The 27,940-nt window shown below is 50.8% G+C and overlaps 3 protein-coding genes across 9 annotated transcripts; 1 reads left to right on the forward strand and 2 right to left on the reverse strand.

Moving 5' to 3' along the window:
* Window positions 1-31: 31 nt before the first annotated feature.
* PLIN1 (perilipin 1) lies at window positions 32-12,920 on the reverse strand. 5 transcript variants are annotated; one of them, XM_074880630.1, is made up of 9 exons: window positions 12,903-12,920; window positions 6,046-6,104; window positions 4,451-4,649; window positions 4,226-4,308; window positions 3,636-3,888; window positions 3,228-3,445; window positions 2,532-2,684; window positions 1,606-1,839; window positions 32-1,099 (listed from the first exon to the last, which is right to left on the reverse strand). In XM_074880630.1, exons 2-9 carry the CDS (start codon window positions 6,088-6,090, stop codon window positions 728-730), a joined length of 1,557 nt encoding a protein of 518 aa, XP_074736731.1. In that variant the 5' UTR covers window positions 6,091-6,104; window positions 12,903-12,920; the 3' UTR covers window positions 32-727. The 5 variants fall into 5 exon arrangements, with proteins under 5 accessions (XP_074736731.1, XP_074736727.1, XP_074736728.1 ...); XM_074880626.1 differs by lacking the exon at window positions 12,903-12,920 and adding an exon at window positions 7,876-8,202 and having other exon boundaries at window positions 6,046-7,314; XM_074880627.1 differs by lacking the exon at window positions 12,903-12,920 and adding an exon at window positions 6,855-8,202.
* Window positions 10,316-15,865, reverse strand: PEX11A (peroxisomal biogenesis factor 11 alpha). 2 transcript variants are annotated; one of them, XM_074880631.1, is made up of 4 exons: window positions 15,737-15,848; window positions 15,208-15,323; window positions 13,047-13,637; window positions 10,316-12,902 (listed from the first exon to the last, which is right to left on the reverse strand). In XM_074880631.1, exons 1-3 carry the CDS (start codon window positions 15,790-15,792, stop codon window positions 13,072-13,074), a joined length of 738 nt encoding a protein of 245 aa, XP_074736732.1. In that variant the 5' UTR covers window positions 15,793-15,848; the 3' UTR covers window positions 10,316-12,902; window positions 13,047-13,071. The 2 variants fall into 2 exon arrangements, with proteins under 2 accessions (XP_074736732.1, XP_074736733.1); XM_074880632.1 differs by having other exon boundaries at window positions 10,316-13,637; window positions 15,737-15,865.
* WDR93 (WD repeat domain 93) lies at window positions 15,479-27,940 on the forward strand. Of its 2 annotated transcripts, none has more exons than XM_074880625.1 (16): window positions 15,479-15,503; window positions 16,570-16,911; window positions 17,677-17,872; window positions 18,528-18,592; window positions 18,835-18,913; window positions 19,785-19,912; window positions 21,394-21,481; window positions 22,091-22,274; window positions 22,447-22,517; window positions 22,948-23,034; window positions 23,347-23,478; window positions 24,031-24,247; window positions 24,959-25,019; window positions 25,761-25,917; window positions 26,043-26,223; window positions 27,393-27,940. In XM_074880625.1, the coding sequence occupies exons 2-16, from the start codon at window positions 16,648-16,650 to the stop codon at window positions 27,508-27,510; spliced, it is 2,028 nt and encodes a 675-aa protein (XP_074736726.1). In that variant the 5' UTR covers window positions 15,479-15,503; window positions 16,570-16,647; the 3' UTR covers window positions 27,511-27,940. The 2 variants fall into 2 exon arrangements, with proteins under 2 accessions (XP_074736726.1, XP_074736724.1); XM_074880623.1 differs by lacking the exon at window positions 15,479-15,503 and adding an exon at window positions 15,984-16,116 and having other exon boundaries at window positions 16,567-16,911.

Here is a 27,940-nt window from a genome sequence, read left to right on the forward strand (position 1 = left end):
CTCTCATAAAGCAGCTGAGCAGACGGGGAGAGTGGCAGGTTGGGAAGGTTTATTATTGCAGTGGATATGACAGGGTGTTGCGGGAAGCCAGGCAGTCCTGTGGGAGAGAGGGGCTCCAGGAGCTCCACCTGTTCTCACCGATCTTCCTGACCCCACCATCTATCCCACCATCAGCTGGGGGTGGGTGCCCAGGGCTTTCCAACTCATGAGTCCTGCTGGTCAGTGGGGAACCTTCAGCTCCTCCATGGAGGAGCAATCTGTGGCCTGGGATGGGCCCTGCAAGGGGGGATGGAGGGAGGAAGGATGGGGAACCAGGCTTGCTATGGTGATGTCTGATGGCTTTGCTGTCTTCGCTGCTCTGTCTCAGAGCTGTTCTCAATGTGTAGCCCATCTAAGTCCACGCTATCTGCTCAGTGGGGACCAGGGCAGCCCAGTGCAAGGCCTGGCTGGTCCCTTTTTCTCTTTTCTGGTCTCGTTGTTCTTTTCGCATCTTCTTTGCCTTTCTGGTCCCCTCTGGTCCCACCTCCTTCCACCAACAGGGCTTTCGGCTGCCTTTATTCCCCATCCTGGCCCTGATGCACTCCAGAAGATATCCCATGACATGTTTACCATTTTGAGCTCCTGTCCTGGTACGTGGGTGCATGTGAGTGGCTGGCAGGGGCCCAGGCAAAGCGTGCTGTGGGGGGATTAGAGAGGGGGCTGGGATGTGCTTGTTCTCCCCACTGGCTCAGTCCTTCTTGAAGGTAGGACCGTAGAGATTGCTGTAGTAAGCCCGGCTGTACATGGCCTCGGGGCTGAAGCGGTAGGAGCCCTCGCTCACCCTCCTGTTGTAAGGGGCAAAGGCGGATTTCCGTGGGAGGGGGCACTCGGGCTCGAAGGCAGGGCTGCGGTAGAGGTTGTGCCGCAGGAAGAGGGGGTCCTCGAGCCCCAGAAAGGAAAGGGGGTGATGGCCACGGTACAGCCGCCAGTCGCTCCTCAGCTGGGATTTCTCCTCAGTGGAGGGAGTGGCAGGCTTGGCATCCTCCTCTTTTTGCTCCGTCTCTGGGCTGGGCTTGCTGGCCCTGGCTGCCTCCTCTTCCTTCACTGACTGCCTGCGGAGCTGAGAGATGGGGTGAGCATCTGGCCAGACTGTACCTGCTGCCAGCCCTGCTCTCCCTGTGCTACACCGCCTCCCCAAAACTAGGGGGACCTTAGGACAAGCCAATTTGTCCCCAGAGGGGTCTCCAGCAGAGGGGAGTGAGCGGCTGCAGCCCCCAGGCAGCTGCAGTGGAGAGATGGCCCGAGGGGAGCAGTGGGGTGGGGGAAAGGAGAGGGGACATGGCCTCAGCCTGAACTTTCACCTTTCCAGGAATCTGTGGTCTCACCCTGGCTTGGGCATGAACCGTGTGAAGGTGCCATCACTGGTTGATCTGCTGACTCTGGGGGGGGGACTCGCTGTGACGGCTTGGGGGATGCTCAGGAGGAGGGTGGTCTGAAGTGTCCTGACCACCTCCCTGCTCTGGTAACCTCCTGGCACTGCCCAGAGCTATGGGGTGCTCACGGGAGGAGATTGGCCAAAATGGGGTTTGCTGGAGATGGATGGGACCTAGCTGGGGACAAACTCACCGGCACGTAGCTGTACAGGGTGCCCAGCAGATGCTTGGGGGCACTGACAAGGGTCCCCCCAAGAGCATCCACCGTCTCCATGGCCTTTGACAGCCTGCGGGGAGTGAAGAGAATCAACCCCTCCGCCGCATCCCAGGCCACGGCTGGGACCTTCTTCACACTGGAGATGCCAGAGGCACAGGCAGTTTGCAGGTTGTGAGCCACGCTGCCCACCAGCCCGGGGTCGTCCCCCGCCTGCCAAGAGAAACCAGCTCAGCCGCTGGCCCCGGCCCCGTCGGCCCCTCTGGGTGGGACAGAGGTGGCCCTGAGCTCCCCATCCCCTCCGCAGCTCAAAGCATGAGTGCTTTCGCCTTGCTGCTTTGCAAAAGCCACTGTGGCCCCTTGAAGCAGGGTCATTCCCTGTCCCCCTCCAGGCTCCCCCCCACTCCCAGTTCCCCAGGGACCCTCTGCCCCGGGCCACGCTTCCGCAGGCAGAGGCGAAGGGCAGTGACCCTGACCTGCCGCTTCCCGTCCCCGTGTCCCAGCAGAGCCACCGCTGGGGACTGTTCCCAGCCCTGGCAGTTCACACCACCCATTGCTGCTGGGACCATGGTGGGGATTGTTCGGGGGTGTTCAGGGGCTTGATAGCAGCTCGGTGCTGACACCCCACAACAGCAAAGGAGTTTTGAATACACAAGCCTGGGTGACCCTGCCTGATGCAGAGGCTGCCCACAGCCCCCAGCTTTGGGGAGTCAGGGAAGGGGGCTGCTGGGACTGCCCCCCTGCCAACCCCCCTCACCTCCTCCAAGCTGCAGCTGAGGGTTCAGCAGGGATGTAGGGCTGGTCTCCAAGGGTATGGGGGGAACATCCCCCCCATGATGGTGTGGTCCATGGGCAGGAGGATGCTTTGGGGCACCCCTGGCTCAATGTCCCCCTTTTCTCCATACCTCCTTGGTGTGGTTGCTGTCTTTCTTCCCCGCCTTCTCCTGCTTCTGCTCCGGCACCTTGCTCTGCCGCTGGCTCAGCCAGCCGGCCGTGGTGCTCTGCCCATCACCGTGGACCTGCGGCGCCTCAGGTGCACTCGGCTTGGCCAGGCTGCCCTGGAAGAGGAGTGAAAAGCCACCACTTGGAGGGAGCTGGCAGGTCCCATCCACCCCATCCTGCTTAACCTGAGGATCTCACAGGGGCCCTGGGGTGAGCAGGGAGCAGAGGGGTTCATTTATGCACATGGGAAGAAATCCAAAGGGCAGTTGGGAGCTCCGGGATTTTGGCACAGGCCAGGGAAGGGGTTCCCACTGCAGTGTTGGGTGGGAGAGGAGAGGCGTTTCCTTCTCCCCATCCTTTCTGGGCCTCTGCAGGGGCTTTTTGCTTTAGGAAGGATGTTATGGCAAGGCCATAAATCAACAATATACATTGGGAGCTGGCTAAAAATAACTTGTCCCACTGACATGATACAAGGTTGTGTGTGAACATGTGGGAACTGCTGGCCCCAGGTCATCCTGCTGAGTGGGGGAAAGAGCAGCACCCACCACTCTGCTCTTGGATGTGCTCCAAGAAGCCTGAAATGTCTCATCCAAAAGCAGAATCAGCCCAAAAGAGGGAATGGGGCAGCAGGAGCCTGACAGGTGGGTTTTGGCACTCACCAGGATGGGGATCCAGGTGGCCAGCTCCTGCCCTTTGGCTTTGGCACGGTGGAGGCTTTGGCTGGTTTGCTGATAAGCACGGTGGGAGACGGTGCTAACCAAGGCGCTGATCCGGCCCAGGGTGCTGGGAGCACTGGTAGCACTGGAAGTGCTGGGAGTGCTGGGCTGCTGCTGAGAGACCTTTGCTGCTGACCCACGTGTCTCTTTGGACTTCTGATCTAAAGGCAGAAGAGCACAGGCAGAAGAGTGGTGGGGGGTTTACCTCCTGGTGGGACAACCCTCCTAGGCAGCCCTACACCAAAATCCAGGGGCTTCCTCCTGCCACATGCACCCCACAAGTGAGGTGCCACCCCACATACAACCAGCCCTCACCAGATACCCTCAGAGGGGATCTGGACATCAGGCTACCTGCTTCTTCGTCCTCCTCTGGCAGCAGGTACTCCATCAGCTTCTCCAGCCCTCCCAGGGCTGTGTCGACCCCTGCGGCTGCCATCTGGCTCACCGAGTTCCTCCTCGTGTACCTTGCCGTTGTTTCCACTGTGCTCTTGGTGGCCTCGTAGCCCTCCGCTGCCAGTTCCATGATCTTATCCATGGAGTTGCCAATGGTGCTTTTGGCACTTTGGAGTGGGGAGGAGATGGTGCCCTTCAGTTCAGATGCAAGCTGCAGGCAGAGAGATGGAGAACAACCCTGCCAGTGTGCTTGGAGATCCTACCCATGGCCATGCCGGTAGGCAGCCCCAAGAAGGGTATAACAGCTTTCTCCAGCCTGGGCTGGAGGTAGCTGGCAGGGATGGGACACAGGACACTGTTGACCTATATTTGGGAGCGCCACAACCATCCCCTGGGCTGCAGGAGCCCCTGGAGGAGCTGTTGCTTGGAGGTGCTGTCTTGTTTCCGCCCCAGCAGCCCATCACCATCCAGAAACAAGACCGGAGGAGATGTGCTGTGGGCTCTACAGAGGGGCCGGGGGGTCCCAGACTGTCCTGCCTGTGACTTACCTTGTCGACGGGGTACTGGAGGGCAGGGATCTTCTCCTCTAGGTGGTCCAAGCCCCGGCAAGCCAGGTTGTTAGCCACAGCGACTGCCTTGGGCAAAAGCATGGAGTGGGTTGGTAAGAAAAGCTCCCAGCCTGTGCTAGGCACGTGCTAGTGCCAGCGCTGTCCCACCAAGGGAGGCTCTGGTGGGCTCCCCGCTGCCGTGTACCCCCCGGCAGATGGACTCACACTGAGGCTCCAGCCTGCGCACCACGGGCTCCACGCTCCACATGGCCAAGGCACTGGCACCCTGCACGCCCCGCTCGTAGACCTCACACACCGAGGCCATGAGCGGGTGGGCCTCCTTGGTGCTGGCGTATGTCCGCTGGAGGCTTTCACAGGTCGAGCTCACCACCGGCAGCTGCAGAACCCTCTGCAGCACGTTCTCCTGCATACAGGATGAGCATCAGTTAGCTAACAGCCCTTCCCTGAGGAATGCCCCATGGTCTACACACCAGTGGGTTTCAGTGTGTTGCAGTGACCACAGAGGACCTCAGCTCACGCTGCAGGAGGAGGGCATTTCTTGAACCCCATCGAGAGTCTCCCAGCTACTGGAGTGTGTACGGCATGGCCATGGACAAGCAGGCTGGCCGCTGCTGCTGAAGGAGCAGGGACACCACAGGCGCTGTCAGAAGGGTGATGGTCCCCAGACCCTTCATCTCCCAAGCCTGACTCCCCAGCTACGCCCTCTGATTCTCCACCCTGCTCTGCTGTTTCTTCCATCTGACCCAGCCCTTGCTCCTGTCCTTGGACCAGCAAAGACCAATGCCTATGTGACACCTCTGTCCTGCCTGTCTTGTCACCACTGTGACAAGTGAGGGATACAGACCCTGAAAAGAGAATGGGAGAGGAACAGGTCTGTCCCTGAGGGCACACAGGGAGGACATTTGGTAGGAGCCACTGCTGTAAGAAGAGAGCACCAGAGCTCTCCAAGGCAGCAAGGCACCATGTCCCCACACTCTGCTAGCACGGGTGATGTGGGATGCCAGTATAAACCAGCACAGCCAACACCTGTGTGTGCTGCCAGTGCCAGAGCATGGCTGGAGGTAAGTCCCTCAAAGCTGGGTGAGCAGGATAAATGTGCAGCTTCTGCTGTCACCCACATGGTGAGGTGAGACAACCAAGAGAGACACTGCAGCCTCAAGGGAGGACCGGGGTGAACATTGACTCATCACAGCAGCCATGAGGCAAGAGCTCTCTGGGTTGCATGGGACAGAGCAGAAGAAAAAGCTGAGCTTTCCCCTGGTCACCAGCGGGCAAGAGGCCAAGTTTGGCTTCATGTCCCACTTGTGATCACAACTGGGCTGTGAGTCTGCAGGTCTGAGAAAAACTACATTGTTTTATACTATATTGTGCTAATTTTGGCTTGACATGGAGTCAGCCCTCTCACAAATCCCATAGTTCGACAATCCCAGGGGGTCCAGCTGTTCAGAGCAGCGCTGCATCCACAGCAGCACGACTGCTGGAGGTTTGGGTTCACAGTGGGGACAGAGATGAAGGACAGGCACTGCTGGCAGGTATCACTGAGGGCTTGCATCAGCTCGGGGTTAACTTTCTTGATTCTGAACTATTTAATTTCAAACAAGCAAAAGGTTTTGTCCTTTTCCTTTGATGATGATCCTTTTTCCTATATTATTGCAGGCAAAGATCCATCATAAAGATAACAGGGGGACATGTGGGACAGCGTGAAATGTGACTCATATTCATCTGGCAGAGTCAGTACGTGCTACCAGGCACCCTTGACACACCTCTTCCCACCCCTCTCTCCCTCTTCCCGCACCCACCTTGGCACTTCCATTCTGCAGAGTCTGATTCTTCTTTGCTGTCATTGTGGTGCATCCACCTGCAAAGCAAAGTTGGGAGCCGCAGACCCCGCTGCGAAGGCAGGGCTGGGCTCAGGCTCTCCCCACTCACTCCTGCACCCCCCCAAGCACGGCAGGGCCGGGAGCTGGGCTGAGACACACACCTCCCATGGGCATAATGGATGAGGCACTGCCTAACACTTGACTTTTTTACCAGTTAAGCTGTAAAACCAATGACTCCACACAGCCCTCCCCTGCTAGTGTGTCTTAACACCCAAAAATGGAAAAATTTAGTTGAGAGGCATCTAGTTTAGAAGAGATACAGTATAAGGCAGGATAAAGGGCACTGGCAGAACTGTAAAGCAAACTCAGAGCAACCAGGATATTGCATGAGGGCCAAGCTGAGAGATGCAGGCTGAGAAGGGGTAAGAAGGCAGGACAGGAACAGAGTGAGGAGCTGTGGGTAGGGATGCAGCGAGCTGCCCCGCCGTGGTCAGCATCCCCCTCCCACACATCTGCCCCACAGCCCTCCCGCTCACAATGCCAGCGCTTGTCCCTGTGCAGCCTCAGCTCGATGTGGGGGGCAAAAGCACCACAAAACACCCGTCTCCACTGCTTCTGGCTGGGAGACACCTAAAAACACACCTCCAGCTCCCCCCCTGGTATGGACACCCTGTTTTCAGCAGCAGATGAAATTCAGGAGATTTAGGGGGAGGGAGTGATCCCTGCTCTCAACCCCCTGGACCCGCTGAAGCTGTCCCCAGAGCAGCTGGTGGGGACAGGCTACTCACCGAGGGGCAGCCTGTCCTGGCAGAGCAGGAGCAGAGGGTGGTGGATGCGCTGTCCCTTCGCCTGGGTCCTCTGAGAGTGATGCACTGTGCCCTGGCCACTACCACCACGAGGCCCCACCTCCCAGTTGCGCGGGTTTGGGAGCTGGCGGGTTGCGGTGGAAACTGGCCAAAGAGCTCCCTGAAGCCACCGTAATTTGGAACAGATGACGGCAGAAAATCCCCTCCTTTGTGTTCCTGCAGAGCCCAGAAGCTGCGGCACAGCTGGGATGTGCTGGGGTTTAATGCCACTCCATCAAGAGAAGATGAAAAGAAGCTGCCCTTGGACCTTGCCACCTCAAAAGCCACAGATCATGAGCAGCCAGGGAGAAGGTGAACAGTTGGGCAGGGTTTCCTAAGAGATTAAAACCTTCCTGCATTTCTGTAGCCCCTGTCATGACCTGTGGTGGACCAGGATCCTATCCTGTTGGGAAACACAGCGCACACAAAGAACATCATTTCTCCCCAGGAAAGTTTACGAAGCATAAGGAGCAGAAGTCAGACAAGGGGGACACAGTCTGCATAAACCAATCTGGCTTAGAAAGTCTGCAGTTTCTAAGAGAATTCATGGAGGGTTTTGGTGAGGAGGCTTTTAGCTGAGGGTCAGAGCAGAAACTGCATTAGGAAAGCTCTAGGCATTTGGAGTAGACAGAAATGGAGGAAAAATCAGGTTGGAAGTGAGCTCTGGAGGTCCCCTCATCCAACTCTTGCTCAAAGTAGGGCTACCCTCAAAGCTCGATCAGGCTGCTCAAGGTCTTGTTCAGTCTTGAAAATCTCCAAGGATAAGATTCCCATCTCTCTGGGACCCAGTTCCTGTGCTAACCATAGTCACAGTAAACTATTTTTTCCTTACATCCAGCTGAAATGTTCTCTGTTGCAGTTTGATGCCTGCCATTTCTTATCCTTATTCTGTGCCCCTCTGAGCAGAGTTTGTGCTCCAGTCTGTGCTGGTACAGCAGGTGCTCCATGCCCGTAAATGTCTTACCTTCTCAATGATCCTCTGCTGGACTCTAGTCAAGATCTCTTCTGTGCTGGTGGGGCCAAAATAGCACACGATTCCCCAAATGTGGCCTCACAGAGAGGAACAACTGCTCCCCTTGACCTGCTGGCAGCGCTCTCACTACTGCTGCTCTTCTGTGGCCAACCTGCCTCTCTGTGCAGGAGGCACTCTGCAGATTCACATCACAATTAAAAAATCCGTTTGTGGTATGGATTGAAAAGAAAGAAGACACCACCTGTATGGAGCTATGATAGGTTTTGGTTATAGACTACGGAGATAAAGGGTGAGCCACACTGATGAGACGAGGACATGGTGGAAAGAGGACAAAGCAATAACCAAGGGGGTGAGTGCAGGTGAGCGATGCAGGCAGGCTGCTGACACAAGGTTGCTGCGTGTCCTGGACTGCCCGGCACGAGCCGGGGAGACCGTTGGCACGTGGCTCAGCATCCGTGGAGGCCCAAGCAACAGAGCCAAGTCCTCAAACACCTGCAGCTGCCCAGCACCCCCGTGCAGGACACAGAGGCGTGCACCCAACATGGCTTTGTGGCTCCCTGCTCCTGCCTGCTCTGCTCGTACAAGGGGGTGGGAGACTTCCCAGGAACATGGGAAAGCCACACGTGGGAGGAAAATACCCCCTTTCCTCCCAAAGAGCTTGGAGTTTGCTTCCAGTGCAGGGCTCTGGAAAGCTCGCAGGCCTGCCCTGCTAGCTGGGTGTAGAGGCATATGAATGTGCTGGGCTGCCTCCAGCTTGGTGGCGGGGTGAGTCGCTGCTCTCCAGACAGCGGGACAAAGGGCAGCAGCCTGCTCAAAAGTTTGCTCTCTTGGCACTGAGATTTTTCCAGCCCCGCTGACCTTGCTAAAAGTGCAGGGGGCATGCCAACCTTCTCTCTGCCTTGGCTGGAGTCCGGATCAACAGACAACACAGCCTTTGCGCTACTAACACCTTCGCTCATCCCCTCCCCTTCCTTCGGGACAAAGGCTGTGCCAGCCCCGGGCTCTGCAGTGCAAGGGCACCAATGCCACCCCCCCATGGATTCACCCCACACCAGAAATACTTTCTGTGTTTCTGCAGGCAATATTTAGAACTCACAGGATCAGCTGGGTGCAGGGAAGCAGTTTCACACCCTTGTCTCCGCAGTCTGCTCCATACCCATTAGTAGACCACGGTGAGGGGATGAGCCAGACCCCCAAAGACCTATAAGGCATCTTTACACTTAGGTCTGGGAGGGGGCTGAAGAGGTAACTAATTCATTTCCATGCCCTATGGCAGGATCATTACCTCCTAAACCACTACTGGCAGATGTCTGTCCAGTTTCTTTTTAAGGACTGCCTTCCTGGGCAACCCATTTAGTCTTTTATTTTACTTACAGTTCAGAAAAAGTGTGATTTAATTCTCCTTTGCTGCAATATAAATGTATTACCTCCTGTATTTAGAGAGCAATTTATTGACTTCCTCTTGGCAGACAACCTTTTAGACACTTGAAGACTTCTCACACCCTCCTCCAGTCACCTTTCCTCTACAGAACCAGTTCATTTGGTTCCTCCCTGGAGATGTTGACTTTTAGACCTTTGATTGTTCTTGCTGCTCACCTGGGAATCCTGAATGGCTCACATATTTCTTGAAATACCATGCCAAGCACAGTATTAACATTAGGAAGGCCTTGTCTGTAAGTAAATAGATTATTTTGCACATCTCACATAGGCAACTCTCCTGTTAACTGTTTCCACTGCAAAATGTGTACGAGACCAGTAATTCAGAAGGAAACTCTTGCTGAAACACTGCTGAATGCAATGCTTTATACATTGTTCAGGAACTGACATTTTAGAGCTTCCAAGTTCACAAGGCTCTTACTGCAGGGGATAGGAACTAACAATAAACTCAGTTTTAATAGTTATCCTGGCTCCATCCCTCCCTGTCTCAGCTGGAGATGTTACCCTTCACTCCCTGCCCCAAACAGGCATTTGTTGTTAAACAGCTGCAGTGATTTGCTCTATGACACTAAGACACATCCAAATGAAAGGCCGTTTATAAGACACTAAAATGCAGGTGCACCCGTTCTTTTCACTCTAGCTGTGCCCATGCTGGGCAGAAGGCTCCAGCTCCCGCCGCTGGTACCCAAGGGCAACTGATGGCAATTCTCAAAATATCCCTTTGTTTCAGGGCATTTCACGTATGTAGTTTTACCTGCTACCCACATAGTTACTTTTTCATGTGTTTGCAGCTGAAATGGGGATTGTAAATTAGTCTGATGAATCTAGCTGCCTCCTTGCTAGTGCAAAAGGACAGCTCTATAACCGAAGCGCAACTATAGGCAATGTCTTTTTAACAGTATCGTGCCTTTGTAAAATTCAGAGATGGGAGGGAGGATTCCCTCCTTCAGCATCTCTTTACAGCACCTTCTAAGTTACACACATGGACACAGTGTCACTCTCATCTCAGTTTATTGTTTGTGTTTAAACAGCTGTCCTTATTCCAACTGCTGTATTAGAAACAGATATAAAAAAAGGCACTAAAAAGTTTTCTCTGTATGATCATGATTCTATGGCTTCAGTCACATTATGTTAAGGTACCTTAAATTGCTAGCCTCCAGCTGGGGAGCGGAAGGCAAGTATTAGTGCTTAACACCCAGGAAAGAGAGTTACTCCTGTATGTTCCAACTCATATCATTCAGAATGGGACAGGTAAGGCTGAGACAGGCTGAAAATTCATTGCCCCATCTCCCACATTAAGTCTGTACTTGCTAATCCACGTCAATCCCTACAGGAGAAACATCAAAGCCCGGCTCGTGGCTTTGCACAGTGTTTGCCTGGCACAAGGAAAAAAACCACCCTTTTCCCTCCGCAGGGCACAGGGAGGTGTAGCTGGCTAGGGGCTACATCACTATATTAATCTATTTCCCTTTACCTGTGAAGTACGAGAGGAAAAGAGAAATCAGTTCGCAAATGAGTGAAAGAAGTATTTTCTATCCAAGAGCTCCCCTAAGAGGAATTCAAATCGCATTTTTTTGCAAGAAGATGAAATTCTCTAGACAGAAGGTGGCCAAACCTCTGCTGCCAGATCATCAAGACTCCTCTTCTTTCCTTACAGGGGTTGCTACACACTGGGATAATGATCAAATCTGACCAAGGGAGGGTTGGGCTCCACATTGCCAGGAGCTCAAAGGCTAATGGAGTAAAGAAACAAAAAAAAATTCCATTGTTAAGAGGGAAAGGTAGCCCTTGAAGACAACATATCCCATATGTAATGCTTCATTATGGTCTGAACTGCCAGTTCTTTTAATGGTATTCATTTCCATATTAAAAAGAAGAACTGCTGCAGGCCACATTTGGTCTTCAAGCACACTTAATTATCCTGCCCAGCAACCTTTTTTCAAACACTTCATTGGCAGGCTAACACTTCAGATTCAAACTGGAAGTAATTCCAAGCTTGACCACAATGACTTAAGGTAAACTGGGACACTGCCTTACCGTGCCTACTCAGTTCCAGTCTTTACTTTTTAATAAAGGAGACCAGCACCTTTTAATTTCTGTTTTCAGACAGCGTCAGAAATAATAAGAGAGTACCTTGGTCCGGAGTAGTCTCTGTTCATATCTGTATCTTAGAATAGTCTCTGTTCCTCCTGACAGATTAAACAAGTAGTCCTTGCACCAGAAAGTAGCAGAACACACAGGCCTAACTCTGACGAAGAAAAATGATAATTTTATCTCCTATATAATGTGCAAATTCTTCTCAGATGGTGTCAGAACTGGTACTCTGCAAAGTCAGGAATAACAAAGACTGCATGCCATTGTTAAACAGCTGGACACAGCATTTCTCCTTTAACCTAGATTACACTGCTGGGCAATCATTCCCAGCGAGGTAAGTGATGAACAATAACGCAGTTGCAGGGCAAATGTAAGGCATTTTCAAATGGTAGAACCCATTCAACCAGCGAGGAAACACACAAGAAAGCTTATGGTCATGACAGGAGAGAATAGGGAGGACCAGACAGGAAAATCTAAACCATGAATGCCCAAATCCAGTAATAAGATTTTCTTATTACTTAGATTACTTAGATTACTTAGAACAGGGGATTCTGATATTATCACGACTAACTCCATTCCCTTCCCTCCGGGAGCTTACACAACTAGAAACACACCCTTGCAGTTTTTCTGACTCAATGAGCTCTGAGCCAGGCTTCTCTCCTTAACTGCACGTTGCAAAGCTCCTTATTAAACTGGAATTTTTCATGTAAAATTAAAACAGCAACACAAGCTCCTTATCACAGTATGATTAATGGAAAGTTCTTGCACTTGGAATCACAGGGGTTTGGGAGTTAAGGTGTGCATGTAATGGGAAATGTAGTGCTTGTGAGTGATTTCAGATTCACAGCTTTGGAAACCCAGTTCCCTACAAATCACAGCATCATCAGCACTCAAACAAGCTTCTCCCACATGCCATCCTTCACCAAAACCCTCAGCCATGGCCTGCTGGAGAAGTCAGAGTTGGTGGCCAGTAGTCCTTGGCTCACATTATCAAAGGAAAAGAAGAAAGTGCTGATTTCCTGGGACACGAATTGGCACTTACTAGACTACAGATGCAGCGTCACCGGTACGCATTACAGAGATCATCAGAAGGTCAGATCACACCACTCTTCAGCTACCATCACACTGCATTCACACCACTGCCTACAGATAACAGGATCCACCAACCCAAACTCATCAGAATGCTCACACCTGACGTTAGGCCATTTAAACCGCAGCTCCTAACTTGCCTGAGCCCACTACGGAAAATCTGTAGGAACATTTGATTGGTGAATTCCAGCCTTCCAGTGTAGACACGATTAGTTATGAGCTGTATACCTATTACAGTTGTCTATGCAGCTGTTTCACAGCCCTGTATTAAAATATAGGAACACCAATATTTCCTTGTCTAGCAGCCATGTTCCCAGTCATGTTTCTGTTTGTGAAATATTACTCTGTCTTCTCCCATGTCGACTCCATCAGGGAGTGTGTCATGGCACCAAACTCACCTGCAAAGACACAGGGAAGGAAAAAGGGTAGAATTCGCTTATTTAAGGACAAAATTAATCTTGAGGTTACTGTGAGACATGTTCATTTCGAAAGTGCCATATGGAGGATAAAAACCTATCAGAGGATCAAAGCTGTTGGCTCACTGTATACTATGCAGCTCCTTTTGTGTTACTGTTTCAGCTTCAGACATGGGTTTGCTAATGTGAAGATCCCCACCAGGGAGGAGAGGATGCCACAGAAACCAATCACTCCTGGGTTGGTCTTGTAGATGCCTAGCGTATCCAAAGGACCTGAGAGATCACAGAGATTCTTCACCAAGTCCAGCAGCAAAGGAGGATTTCTTTTCAGGATCTGAAACAGCAGGAGGAGAAAACTGTGCAAACCATCACATTTCACATGGTGTAGTTTCTGACTGTGTTTGTCCCAGGAGGAATTCTCCTTTGTCTTTTCTTCCTGTATAGCTTGTTCCAGCCTCCAGGAGATCTCATACCAGTCCCTGGCTAGATTTATCAGGAGTGAAAGGTAGTAACACTTGGTAGCCCTGTTCCGCCACTTCAACTTATCGATGTCAGGTTGGAGCCCAGTGCTCTTCAACCACAGGACCGCATCGCAGATGAAGTAGAGGGCACGGGTCAGGTTGGAGGCTGTAAGGCAGAAGCGAGGAACCACATCTGGCAGCTGTGTAGTCCTCCTGGCTGCTACCAAGGCGTGTACCATGTTGCCCAGTCTGAACACTGCAAAAAACCCCACAAAGGTTAGCATGGCCTGGCCTTTACCGCAGAGACACAGCCCTATGCAGGACAACTTGACATCTCACTGTCCACACGTACTTTTATTAAACTTAGCGGGCTTTGGGCATTTGTATGCTTAAGCATTTCCTTTGCATAGCGTGAGAAGCTAGTATTAGCAAGGAAAGGGGTGTAAGCATCTCAGTTCTGTCCTGCAACAGCCCAGGACATAGACACAGATTTTGTCAATAGCCAGGACTTGCAGCCTTCTCCTGCTGCTCCATTCTCAGCACCTGGGTGCCCTCTGGACCAGTATCACCAACTGCTCTGAACGTCAGTGTCAGCAAAACAGGGACACAAACAGAGTCTCCATCTTCAGCTGTATGCTTCATGGGATTTCAGATAATTCTGGACAGGAGATGTTACTGCACTACCCTGTAGCAACCATGAGCTACAACTTTCCCAACCTTTCTGTAAAAGTTGGTGATTCACGTGCTGAGTACACCGAGACCCCAAGTCCCTCCTCAGCCACGAGTTTGTCAGAGGTAGTTCCCTGCAAACAGGAACAGTGTACTCCATTTCAAGCTAATAATATATGGCAAGCCTGATTTCATCTGCTGCACAGTTTAGGTTTTGCCCCATGAATGTTAATACAGTATCATGCAAAATACTTTTCATAACCTGCTGCATTGTCACAGTAACAGATGTTGGCAGTACCCAGTCTTAGTGGAACTGCAAGAGTCCTGAATTTAGGCCTGATGTCTATTAGCAATTTTTTTAGCAGAAGCAAGAGAATTAAGGCTATGCTGATAAACCAGCTGGCCTTTCTGCTTGAAGTTACCATACTCTGGAGCTAACTGGAATAATAAAACAAATCCATAGTAACACATTAAATTAGAATGTTTGCCTCATATATTGAAGTTGTTCCAGGATTGAGTAATTGATAAGTAGGTGTAAGTTCAACCCAAAAGCAAGCAATACAATCACCACAACGGTGTAACCATAGTGGATGCAACTGTGACACAGCATGAAGTGATGTAAACGGTTAGACTATGAGAAAAGTATGGAGAGTATATGATTTATTAAAGTATAAATGCTAAAGAAAATTAATATGCAAACTAGGATATAAAAAGTCCTATTGAAGGATGGTCCTTCAGAGGTGTTTTTATTGGGATGATGATCTTTAACGTTAGGCTGTCTCAACCCATTGGCTGTAAGGACTAACGAGAGCACAGTAAGCCAGCCTTGCATCGTGACTCTGTGGTCTGTCCTTGACCTGAGATGACAACTTGATCTCTGCTGCTACAGCTGACTGTTAACTTATTTCTCTAGTTGTGCCAGTGATAATTCAGATCCCCTGATCAGAAAGGAGGCCGAGGAAGTAATAAATGTCTATTTGGCCCTATCTAGCCTGGCAAGCCAAGGCAGGGTAAGGACTATTGACAATTTTGTGAATCTACTAAAAGAGGTTTTATGGCTCAAGGTAAGTCAACTACAGAAAATGCAAGGCCAGGAGCTGTTTTGCTGGAAGGAGCAAGTGAAGAAGGACTTATCCCTCTAGACACCAGGTACTTACTTTTCCGGCCAGAGCTCATGTTAGATTCCAACTGCTTGAGTTTCATTACCAGCTTCTCTTTACCAGCCTTATGCTCTATTAAATAGCTAAGCAACATGCATGTGTACTGAGTGGCTCTGGAATGGAAAAAATGAGGAAAACGGTACACAGGTGAAACAGGACAATTCATAGGAACGGCAGCAGCAGGGCAGCGTTTATTTCCGAGCTTCAGGTCACCCCTCTCGCAGTGCCAGGGCGAGTTATATCCAGGGGAAGGGGCACAAGCGCAGGGCGGGCGGCCGAGGAGCAGCGAAGCGGTGAGCAGCGAGGGATCAGCAGGGCAGGAGAGGGGCCGGGGCCCGCCCGGGGCGGCCAGGCGGCTCTCCCGCCCGAGGCTGGGGGCCCTACAGCGGCTGGGGGCGGCGGGAGGGGCCCGCCGAGGGCCCCAGCACCCAGAGGGGCAGCGGGGGGGTCCCTGAGGGGCCGGCACCGAGGGGCCTCCGCCCGGCACGGAGAGGCCGCCTGGCCCCGCCGCCGGCTCCGCACTCACCGGAAGAGCTGGTCGCGGCCCTGGCAGCGGTTGGTGAAGTCCACGAAGCCCTCCATGGCGGTGGCGGCGAGACCGGCGGCGGCGGCGGGAGGTGTGCGGGGGCCGCGGCCGCCCCGCCCGGGCCCCGCCCCGCCGGCGGAACCCTCCGCGCCGGGACGCGTTCCCAGCCGGGCCGCGCCGCGCCGCGCCGTTGCCACGGCAACTGTCAACAGCGGGGCGGGTGTCCCCGCTAAAGGCTCCCCTCGGCCGCGGCTGCCTGGTAACCGCCGGCAGCGGTTGCGGCCGTTCCGCTCGGGGAGGCTGGAGGGCAGCGGCCCGGCCCGGCCCGGCCCGGCCCGGCTCGGTTCTGTTCGGCTCGGCTCTGCCAGGCCCGGCCCGAGGTTAGGCCGCTCTGTGGGGTGACGGCGGCGGAGGTGGGGCCGCCGTGAGCCCGTCTTGGACGTGAGCGGCCCCGGCCCCGGCCCCGCCGCAGAGGGGGAAGCTCAGAAAGCACCCGGTGGCTTGGAAGAGAAGTCTCTAACTTCCAGTGAAATCACCCGCTTTCCTAATTATTTGTTGGGGTTTTATAAGTCTTTAGTGAAGAACAAGCTAATATTTTTGAATGTTTTGTCATAATTCTTATACAAACTTTTCTGTAGGTAACCAACAGATGCCTGTCTGGTTGATATTCCCAGAGCAGGACAAAACCCCTGAGTAACAGAGGCGATGCAGCAAGTAGAAATGAGCTATATAGAACAGGGTTGCTCTGGCTACCTGTACTGAAAGGAACACCCCTTCCCTCCTAGACTTCATTAATCATCTTTTTCTTTTTCCCCATTACCTCATGAAAGTAGATACTGCACGATTCTTCGTTCTGCATCTACTGTGATTCCTGCATCTGTGGTGTGTTTTGCATCTGGAAGGGCAGAACCATGGCTGCGTATATCTGGAAACATCCCCTGGAGATTCCTCCACCATCTGAAAAGGACTGGCTAAAGGAAGACGAGGAAGATTTCTTCCTGCAGGATCCCGATCGAAAGCGTGATGTGTTGCCTCAGCCCTTCAGGATGATCAACAAACTGGTGATGCTGGTTTTTGAGAATGCTATGGAAATCATTGAAAGAAAGGAGATGCTCCAAGAAGCACAAAAACTAAAGGTCCAGCCTGCAAAATGCATTCCTACAGCTGAATTTCAGGTACAGAGTCCCCCACAGCAGAGATAGCCTTAATCACCATAGCAGTTTTTCTAGAGAATATCCATTCAGTTGATTTTACATTTTTCTGTTCATCACCTTCCGCAGAATCCACCACCTCACTGACTCACTTCAAAAGGCTGCAGCTTCTAAGCTTGTCTGACAGGTTCTGCTTCCCACCCATCTATCACACCTCTCTGAAAAGAGAGCAGCAGATATTAAACAGCCCTAAATTTACCTTGTTTCTCAGGCTGGCTCCACCCTTGTTTGCTGAGGAGAAAGTAATTAGTCAGTAGCATATAAATGGGCAAACTCAGCTCTGTGTTATGGTGAGTACCTTAATGGGAATGTTGTGAGCAGAAGGGCAGCGCTGCCTTCCCCATCCTTACATGGAAATATCCTGGAGGATACTCTGCCGTCCACTGGTGTTCTGCAATTTCCCAGAGGAGCTCAGCATCTCACCACAGCTCTGTGTTAGCAGTGGGATGGCTGAGTGCTGCTGAGTTCTTGGCCTTTAAAGCTCCTTCTGGGTATCGGGAGGGGAAAGGTGCGAGCAAACTTTTTCATTTCCAACACAGAACAATCTCTGTGACAGAGATGACTGCTCCTCCCCCGCTCTTCTGATGAACACTCATGCAAATTTTGTTCCTTGTAGAATAAATCAGCATTTTCTGTTGATGACAGGCTAGGAGTATATCACTAGTATGGCTGATGTGTTGTCTACTGGGGAAGTGTTGGGGTACACTCATCTTTTCCCTTTCTTGGTAGGTAACTGGAAGAGCCAATTGCCTTGTGGTGTCTGGAAAATACGTCTTTGTCGGTCTGTCCGTGGGTCTGGCTGCCTTCAAGGTGTCTGACTGTAAGGAGGTCTGTGCTTGGGATGCAGTCAAGACAGAGATTTGTGCCATCCATGCTTCGGATTTAGGGAATGAGTGCCACGTCCTGCTTGCTGTGGATGAAATGGGTTAGTGTGACATGGATTTCCTGGATGTAGCTGGGGATGGCTGTGCTCTGGAGCTGAAGAGTTGGCAGCTGCATTATGGAGGAGTGCTAAATCAGGAGGAATGTTGGAATGGTTGGCAGGTTTCCTAGAAAGCTCTGCAGAGAGGGCGTTAGATAACAGGTTGTAGGGTGACAGAATGGTTCTAGGGCCTTGTGATTAGTAGAGGGTGTGGGTTTGGTGTCCTCTGGAGCAGATGGGGCAGGTGCAGAGCTGAGAGTGAAGTGCAGTAAATTTTAGGAACACCTTGGACCAGGCAGAAAGAACCATTGCTAGGTATGACCTCCTGCCTGTGCTTTGTTTCGGCACCTGTAATTGCATAGCTCTGTAGTAAATAGGTTAGTTTGTTGATTTATCTGAAACCTATCAATGCCGGTGGGAATGCTTTTCAAACTGGTTTATCCATCTCTATGTACACTTGAGTGTTTGCTGGTGCTGACATAAGGAAGCCAGGAAAAGTTTAGTCCTGGAAGCAGTGGGATATTCTTCCCTGAGCCTAAGAAAAATGTAGTCCTGTTGACTCTCCTGTACCTGTTGTAACAGCCATCTCCCAGGAGCATGGCTACCATCTGTTCACTTTTCTCCTTCTCCTAATGTTAATTTTGTATTTCTATTCCAGGCCTGGTCTGGCTCTTCTGCTTTCACAAGGAAAGCTTCCTACTCATGAAAATCCTAAATGAAGTGGTAAGTACTGAGTTAATTCTGTAGACAGTGGGAAAATGCTGGTAACTAATCTATCATGAGGAGTACTAATTGCCCTCAGGATTTTCTGTCATGGGCAGCAGCACTCCAAGAGTGCTGCCCAATATTTATTTCTGTTCTTCCAACAATCTGTCTGGCCTTCACCCTGTTGAGAACTGTGTAAGGCCACGGAGCTCTCTGAATTGGCGATCTTGCTTTGATGCCAGCCTGTTTTCCTTTGGCAGGAGGATATCAGCAAGCGAAGTACTTGTGTGGAGCTGGTGCTGTCCCCAGGAGCTGATTACGCAGGAGTCCTGCTGCAAGGCAAGCGCAGGAACAGGCTGCTGTTGGGTAACGGCTGTTGTGCTCTAGCAGAGGGGCCAGCAGCAATGCTTTCAAAATGCTCAAAATGTTCTGGGTTCACAGGGATCCTGCACCTAATCCTTTCAGTCCCTCCTCCAGCTTAGAGAGCAGCTCCTGCCACTCTGTCCTCTCCAAAAGGCCTGGTGTGGATCAGGACTGATCCCAAAAGTGAGCTGTCTGGGGCTGGTCAGTGCAGTTCCCAGCTCCCAGAAGGCTCTGTGAAAGCAGGTTTCTAGCTCTTCTCCAGAAGTATCAAACTTAGTTCTTTCTCTGGTTCACTATGGCTCACTGTTACACTAGAAATATGTACACCTAGAAGAATTTTCTCTGCAGACATAAGCCAGACACCATAGAGACAGTCTCTAAAAACACCACAACAAACTCCTTGCTACAACATTTTTTTGCTACATGGCAGCTGCCTTTGTCAACCCGTTTGCTGCTAGCAGGTTTTCTGAACCCCTGTTTGGTGGCATCTGCCTGGATGTATGCTGAGAATGAGATACGCAGCATCCACAGAGAACCAGTGTGAGACCACATCTCACTTTCTACTTTACCTAAGAGGCTACAGGTCAAATTCTTTGACTGAGTTGCTTCATGGAATTTGTTTGGTGGATGTTGGACCTTGAGGACTTGAGCTGGAGGCTGAGATGCCAGCCTGAGTCAAGCATGGGAAGCCTTAAGTGGTAAGAGAGGAGGTCGGCATGGAGTTCAGCAGGGATTTTATATTTCAAAAAATATCCAAATCTTGTTTTAAGATCAGATAACAGAGGCTGCTTGCCTGAAAAACCTTTTCTCCTCATTTCCAATTGCTCAACATGGTTTCCCAATGCAGATAGCACAGAAGCTTGGCTGGAGATCTACCGATTGCCTAAGGATTCCTGGCTGAAGGAGATGGAAAAGAACCCAGGAGCTGCAGTAGGGCTGGCTTGCAGGGAGAGGAGATCAAGCCGGACATCTGTGGTACAAAACAGTTCCATTTCCCACTGTGCTATTTTTTCTTATACCCTTTTGCCTACAGGTCTTTCCCCAAGCCTTGCTCCTGCAGACAGTGACAGCAAGATACAGGCTGAACAAGTCTGTCGGCCCAGGGGGATGAAGTATATGTCTCTACAGTTGCTACAGCTGCCCATCCCCGATTTCACAAGGCCTTTTTGTTATTGGGACATGTTTATTCTCTCAAGACAGGCTTTCCAATGAGGTTCCCTTGGTCCCAGGGCTAGCATTCCTGCTGCCCCTCCCTGAAATTGGCAGCTCTTTTCCCAGAAGCATTGCCCCATCTGAGGAGGCCCTATGCAAGGCTATTCCCACAGGGCTTCCCCCTTCTGTTACTGGGGGAAGGTGAAGGAGTGGCACTCGGGCCTGATAACCTCCATTTGGGAGTCTGGTCCTGAACCAGGGTTCGTGTTTTAGGCTATCTACAGGAGAAGCCTGGTGGGGTCACGGCTGAACCTGCCCAAGCAGGGCAGGGTCTCTGCCTGTTTGCACTAACCACTGTCACCTCTGTTTTTTTGGCATGGAACTGCATGAAGATGGTTCTTCAGAGATGGTAACTGGCCTCAATGAATGTCCTGAGCTGTTATGGGGAATTTTAAATTCTGAGTCAGAGCTTAACCCTCTCCTGCATCGCTTTCACCCTACTAGATTTCACCTCTCAACTCACAGGCACCGCCTGCCCAGCACCACCAGCTAACTCCCTGTGATACCTGACTCAGAACTTTTCCCTCTTCCTTCAGCAAAGACTTTCCTGGCCAATTAAGAGAGAGGTGCTTCTCAGCGCTGTCTTCAGGGCAAACATCCCCTTTAATTTAGCCAAGCCAAAAGCAAACACACAGATATTCCCTCTTTGCTGATTCCATGTAAACTACCCAAGTTCCTGCCTCTTCCTTCTCAGACATGGTTGAATATTTAGCCAGACCTTTTCTGATTAGCCTAGTGTCAATGTGTGTGAGGTGGGGTGGTGGTGGGAACACACCAGTGCTGGTCCCCTTTAGGATTTTCTATTCCTAGCCAAGCAGTCCTGGGCTCCCTGAAATAAAATCTGGTTCTTGTATTCAGCAACACTCTGCAACCTTTAGTCCTGCTTCTTTTTTTTTGTTGTTGTTTTTGTTTCTTTTTTCTGAGCCTTGCTGTGCCCCATCCAGACCTGTGCTGCAATAAGAGTAATTCGGAGAGATTAGTAAGATCAGAAGTGGAGGTTATTTAGGGCACAAAGACAGGAGGTGTCTGGGCATGACGTCTTTTGTAATGTTGAGAAAGTAGTGACCTCTCTCAAGCTTCTGTGTTTTGACCTGAAGAATGAGCCTGAAACCAGTATCTCCTAGGCAGTGTCAGACAAGCTTTGCATGCACATCTTTTAGGAAGCACTTGATTCCCATGAACAGGTGAAAATTTAGCAGTGCAGGGCACAACACAGCTCTGAGGTTGACATTATTCTGTTGCAGGAGTCTCCTGTGTCTGCAAACAAAGATGATGCAGAGCTGAGTCTCCCAGTGCTGCTGCTGAAAGTGAAGCCACCAAAACCCATTACAGGTCAGGACTGATTCTGTGCTTGCAACCTGCAGCCTCCTTCGGGTGGTAAAGGCATCATGGCCCTTATGGCTACAGAACAGGTCACAAAGTTTCAGTAACTTGCTCCCTGGTCCCTTTCTGACCTGTCTTTGTAATCCTGTCGCGGGAGTTGCTTCTTAAGTGACCATCTCACGTGTCACCTTTGTTAGCACAAACTACTTCAGTGTGTCTCGAAGTGGGTGTCATATACCCCCAGCTTCATTGTCACTGGAGAGGTAGGAAGTTGTTTCCTAGACCCTAGCAACCTGACAGCTTCCCTAGTTCTTCACTCTGAGTCCTGGATTCATAGGAAAATTCTGAGGATGAGGAGGGGGCAGACCTTATGCTGGCACACTGTCAGGGAGAATGTCACAGAAAGGCAAGGTGAGCTGGGTCCTCAGATGACTCTGCCTTCGTCCCTGCCTTCAAATCCTGGAAAATGGGCTAATAATATGCAAAGTCCCACAGAAGAGGCAGTGTGTCCCTCTTCAAGACAATGCCAATGGTCAAAGTACCTCAGCACTCCATAGTGTCTGCTCCATGGTGTCTGCTCCTCCAGGACTGCATTTTCCCTTTGTGTTCCCAAGGCAGGCAGTAGTTTTAAAAGCCCTTTGGATGCCTTGAAGAAAGTGAATGATGACAGCATGCTTGGCCTGGGGTACAATCACCTAATCAAGGACTCCCAGTGGGAGCAGCAGGAAGCAATATTCCGCAGCACTTACCGGGAGTATCTGGAGGCTGAGGGTGAGAGAGAGAGCAAGGAGGACATCCCCAGGTGAGTGGGAGCACCAACCAGGGCACTTTTCAAGGGTAGATAGAAGCCGCTGTCTGAGCTTTGCCTCCTTCACCCCAAGGCTTCAGGGCAGGGGGCTAGAGCCGTTCCAGGTCTTGTTGCAGTGCTGCCTATCAAAGCCTTTCTTTTACATATATTTATTCCTTTTTTTCAGACATGCTACTTTTCATTTTCTCCTGCCTAGCCAGATCCTACAGGTGGGACCTGAAATGAAAGTACAGCCAGGTATCCAAATGGGCAAAAAGCTGTTAACTGATGAAGCATGTCATTGCATGACATTGAACTCCAATTAGAGCTTAGTGGCTCTGGCTTGGGTTCACTATATACATTCCATCTCCAAGTACATAAGCCTGGATAAAAATGTCAGCCCTAAGACTTACAAGTCAGTTACTGGCATGGAGTCAAATAAACTTAGCTCCATAGTTAAACCCTCCCCAACCACCCAAAAAGATGAGGGGGTACCTAGGCAAGATAAAAATAAACAAAGGGAGAGTTTGTTCTGGTTTAGTTTCTGTGTGACCAGAGTTTTTACAAGTTCTGTCAGGGAAACCATGAGAGTTCTAATGAGAGATTTCTAATGGTATTTTGGTGTCCTGGATTGTCCCTTTCTTTGTTCCCCGTCTCCTCCCTTTTGTTGTCCCCTTCTCTGTACCAGATGTTCCAGCTGGCATCAGTGTGCACTGGGATGGAAGCCACAATCTCTGCTTGTACTTACTTAACCATCCACTCAAGGAGAAAGTGGGTAAGAAAGTCTTGCTTTCTCTAGCAGAGCACTCTGTGGGGAGTGGGAGAAATCAGTGGCCAGACTTTCAGCCAGATCATGATACAGGGAAAAGAGGAATGGGGAGGAGAGATGCTTTATATCTTGTGGGTCAGGCTGGCATTTGGATTGTGGGGCTTCATGTTGCACAGGCTGGCAGTATTTTTAGTGAAGCCACTCTGGTAGGAGGCTGCAAAATGGTGCATGTTTTACTGGGAAACTGGATGCTAGCTTCATGAGAAGGAATGCTTTGCACTTTCTTACAGTTGTCTCTCTTCATATCCTTCTGTTTAGACTCTGATCTGAAACCTGATGTTGTGTGGCCATGTGCAGCTCCAATTGCATGCTCGGCTGTCAGTTCCTGCTCCAGATACCTCGCGCTGGCATGTGAAGATGCAACAATAACTATTTGGGATAAACACCTAGGTGAGCTTGCCCTTTGGGACTGTGTATTGGGATCACTGTGGATAAATTGCTCCCTTCCTAGGAGTCTGAGGCTCTGGCTTGGGGTGAACAAGGGACTGGCAGTGAGTTTACAAGCAAATCTGAAAACAGATTGGACTTACTTGTTGATTGGATGCTTGGTCAGAAGTTGCCAGTGCAGTGTGACTGCCCCAGCCTTGCAGAGCCATTCCCATCCACGGCAATGCAGGAGCTGTGAGCTGCTGCAGTGAGGACTGATGACCATCTTGCCCTCCGGCTGTGAGATAGTGACAGTCACTGCTTTGCCGCTGCACCCTCAGGTCATCTCTGAGGCTGTTGTGGTATCACAGTCCAGGCTAGCCATCAGTGCTAGTGTCACCCTGCCATGATGCAGGGATTCTCCTGGCAGAAGAATCTCTTTTGCCATCAGGATTGTTCTGGTGGCTGCTGCCCCTGAGCAGGCCACAGTCCAAGCTAAGATTTCCTTGGATAAAGTTCCTTTTTCTTCCTGAACTGCTACTGTATCTTTCCCCCCCCCCCCCGCTGCTTTCCCAGGGTACCCACTGTCTGTGACTGCCATTCTAGAGGAACGTCTCATCCGTAGCATCCACTTCCTGCGGAGTTCTGCAGCTACCAGTGATGAGACACTTTGTCCTGGTACAGATCCTGCCTGTCCCATCGTGCAGCTTCTAGTGCTGTGTACAGACAGCTCTTTCTATCTGGTGAAAGCACCCAGGGCTGGGAAGTCCAGCATCACGCTCCTGGCAGACAGGTGAGGTAGACTCTGGGAGACCTCACTCCAGCCCAGGAAACCATGTGGTATAGTGGTGAGGTCCAGCAGGGAGCCCCAGATTTCTGTGGAGCAGAGAACTTTCTACTGCTTTTACACAGATAGCTCTGCTAGGCTGCTGTCAGGAGCAAGTGTGGTTTTGCTAGGAGTCAGTTCCAGTACTAAAATCCAATGGTTATGCCAGAATTAGGGATGTTTCTGGGTTCTTCTATGCACCAGAACACAAGTGCTTGTAGCACTGCTCCAAGGTTGACGTTCAACTAGATGGGTCTCTGCCAGGTACCCATGGGAATTTTTTCTTCTGTCTTCTGCCCTTGCCCGAATAACTTCCCCCTAGAAATCAGAATAAGCATTTCTTGCCATCTTTCTATCAACTTTATGTTCATTTATTCCCTTGGTTTGAGAAGAAGGGTCAGCTTTGGGGAAGTTGCTGTTGTGAAGGTTATGGTTTCATGCCTCCATGGCAGGCAGGGGATTTGTATCTCTAACGTAGTTCCTAGGCAGGTTTGCACAGAGATGGGCCTCAGGGTTCCTGCTCAGGAGGAGGCAAGCTTTTTCTCCATAGGGAAGGGGCTTGGCTGGAACTTTATGCCAGCCCATGTGCCACAAACTGCCATTGTCATTATCACAGTCTCTCAGTAAGTACATGCCAGGTAAATGAAACAGTGGCATAAGCCTGAGTCTGTTTTACAGGCCTGAAGATCCAAATCTTGCTGTCAGCACGGTGGTGCCTGTCCTGGCGTTCCCCAGTGCAGTGAGTATTACTGCCATCTCTCTTAAGAACTGGGTGAGAACACAAGTCCATCTGGCCTAGGATCCGGTTTCCAGTAACTGGGTGCCTAGAAGATAAAGAACATGGCAATCAGATATGGTACTGCCCTCACAGCCTTTGCTAGCCTCCAACTATTTTTAGCATGGGGACTTCCTCCACCAGTTACAGGTCTATATGTAGCTGGTCACTCTCAAAAGATTTATCTTCCATGATCTTACTCAGTATCCCCTTGCACCCATGTCCTCTAATTGACCACTGAGGTGGGAGGAGCTGGAGGCCCTCTGCACATGGACGAGTCCAACTGCAAAGATGAGAAGGTTCAGCCATGAAGTTTCAGGCATCAGGGTCAAATATGAGAGGGCATCATGATGAGGAGAAGTTACAAGCACAAGTCCAGTCAGACCTTTCAAGTGGCCTCAGAAAGTTTTCAGGCACGGGGAGAAAAGGACTAAAAGCTGCTCCCCAGAGCCAGCCATGCAGAAGGCTGGATCTAGTTCATTTCTAACCTGCCCTGCTGCCCTTTTCCAATCCCAGCCTGCAGCAATTCCAGTCCAAGTTCCCTGCACAGCCTGTTATTGGTCTGCTGTGGCCCTATGACTACTGGGCAGGCAAAGAAAACAGCTTCATAGTTGGGGATGTGAAGTCCTGAATGTCCATGTCCTTTCCAGGAAGTGCTTTTCACTTCTTTTACGTCTATTTCTAAGTGTCAACTTGCTGTTTCAGGCCCTGGTCTTCTCCTGGGATGGCACAGTGTCCCTGATGAACACTGCCACATCGCAGATTGTTTACTGCTTCAGTACCCCACCTTCTCATGCTGTAGCATGCCCCTGGCAGCCAGTATTCACAGTGGATAGTGTGAATTGGTGCTTACTGCTTCGAGGTGAGTAGCATGCTGAAGTGGTCTTAGATACATGGTCACTTGGTGCATTCAGCTGTGCACTGATCCTTGATAGTTCTTATTGGATGACTCTGATGCAATAGCTCACTGTTCTTGTTTCTGTCTAGGAGATAAGCAGCAGCAGGCAGATGTGTTGGCAGAAAGCAGAGCCAGTCACAGCACCATCTTCCTTTTTGAATTCAGCTCGTACCCACTGGAGGAGGCTTTCCCAAAGGAACCAGATTTGCCTCCCAAATCCTTGCAGAACCTGCCGTGGATTGAGAGATGTAACATTTTCTTACGTGATAGGTAAGGTTCTCCTTCTGCCTGATAGGTAAGTGCACTTGCATTATTGTAAGCTGTGGTGTTGCTCAGGTCCATGCGAGGTCTCACCCTGGAGCTTCTGGGTTCTTCTGTGTGCTGTGACAGATTTACGGCTGCGTAAGGTTGATGTTCAGGTAGCTGTATTCCTGACAGTCACCCAGAACCCTCCCTCCTCTCCCTTCTGTCCTTCCTAGAACAACTTAACAGCTGTAATTCAGGATGCCTGGTGCAGGCTTGTCATTCCAGGTAGAGAGGGCTTGCTAGTTCTAATGTGCTTCTGTGCAACACAGATTGTGCAAGCTTGTCAGGAAATATGATCCTCATTTAAATGTCTGCATCTTCCTTTTGACCCCATAGCCGGGCAGAGCTGGGATCTCTTTGTACCTTGTTCCTCCCCTCCATTCCTAGGTTCACTTGATGTTTATGTAGATTTGTGTTGGAGGTTTCCCGGTTTGAGAAGGTTCCCGGCACCTTCAGGCCGAGGTTGCAGTAGAGTTTAGCTGATGCATTGAGATCATGCCGTCACTAGATGGCAATGTGACATCTCTTTTTGGATGACCTTTTCCTTGAATTACTTCTTTTGGGAACCTGGAGCCAGATCAGTATCAATGATATTCTGTTTGTTCTTTTCACTGGGCCTTAATTCTCCAATTTGAAATGGAACAGTTGGGTGCAGGTGTGACCTTACAGCACATATCACCTCGTAGCCTTCCCTAATTCCTTGTCTCCAGGGTCAATCCTGTGGTGTTGTCTGTCTAGTTAAGTGCAGAAAAGTTCTGTCCCACCAGTTCTGTTCCTCCTTCTCATAAAGCTGGAGAGGAGACTCTTGTCTACCTTATACCAGAAAAACTGGAGAGACATCACCTCCAGGGATATCTTCCTCCCTGGAAGGTGAAGGCAGAGCAGAGCAAATACAACTGCAGTGAGACCTGTGTCTACAGAGGCTAACAGGCAAAGAGAAGTATGGAGGTCATTGCTGTCAAGAGCAGAAAATTTGAGTGCTGAGTGGCATGAGGGAATCACTGAGGTCTTTTGGTCACAAAAAGTCTGAACTGCTTAATTTGTAGTGAGCCCCAGGGACCCTTGGGGGAACTAGGCTAAGCAGTGGGGAAATGACAGGAACTGCTTTAACCACCCTTTTCTATCCTCGTTAGGCAGCAGAGCCTGCTGGGACTCAAGGACCAGTTGCCTGAGTACTGGAGTCGGCTGCAGGCACAAGCAGCTGCCATGGACAAGGAGAGAGAGAAAGTGAAGGGGCAGAAGAAGCCGTAGTCAGCCTTGCATCCTGAGGGCCAGGCTCTGCACTACCACAGTCCTGCAGACCCATGATCCAGCACTGATATTTTGACAGCAACTCTATTCAAATCTGTCCTGCTGCTTTCCAGCCTGGGGCAATTTGTCATCCAAAATAGCTGCTTGCCTACCACTGCTCAGCCATAAGGATCTGTGCCCTGCCTCTCTCCTTATCCAACCCTCAGCCTGTTCCAGCAGGGTTCAGCACCTCCTCATCAGAGACCAACATTACTGATGGAAGAGTCTTGAGGTAGGAGAGACCTCTCTTCAAGGTGGCAGGCCCAACACGTCTGTGGTTCAGAAGTATTTGTGCTGGATCTCTGAGTCTTCCCTGAGACCTGGAGCATCAGAGCAATATGGTATGATACAATGTCCTTCCTTAATAAAGCCTTTTCTCCAGTAAAACTGT

Source organism: Strix uralensis, chromosome 11 (assembly GCF_047716275.1).
Source record: "Strix uralensis isolate ZFMK-TIS-50842 chromosome 11, bStrUra1, whole genome shotgun sequence".
In the NCBI taxonomy this organism is placed as follows: domain Eukaryota; kingdom Metazoa; phylum Chordata; class Aves; order Strigiformes; family Strigidae; genus Strix; species Strix uralensis.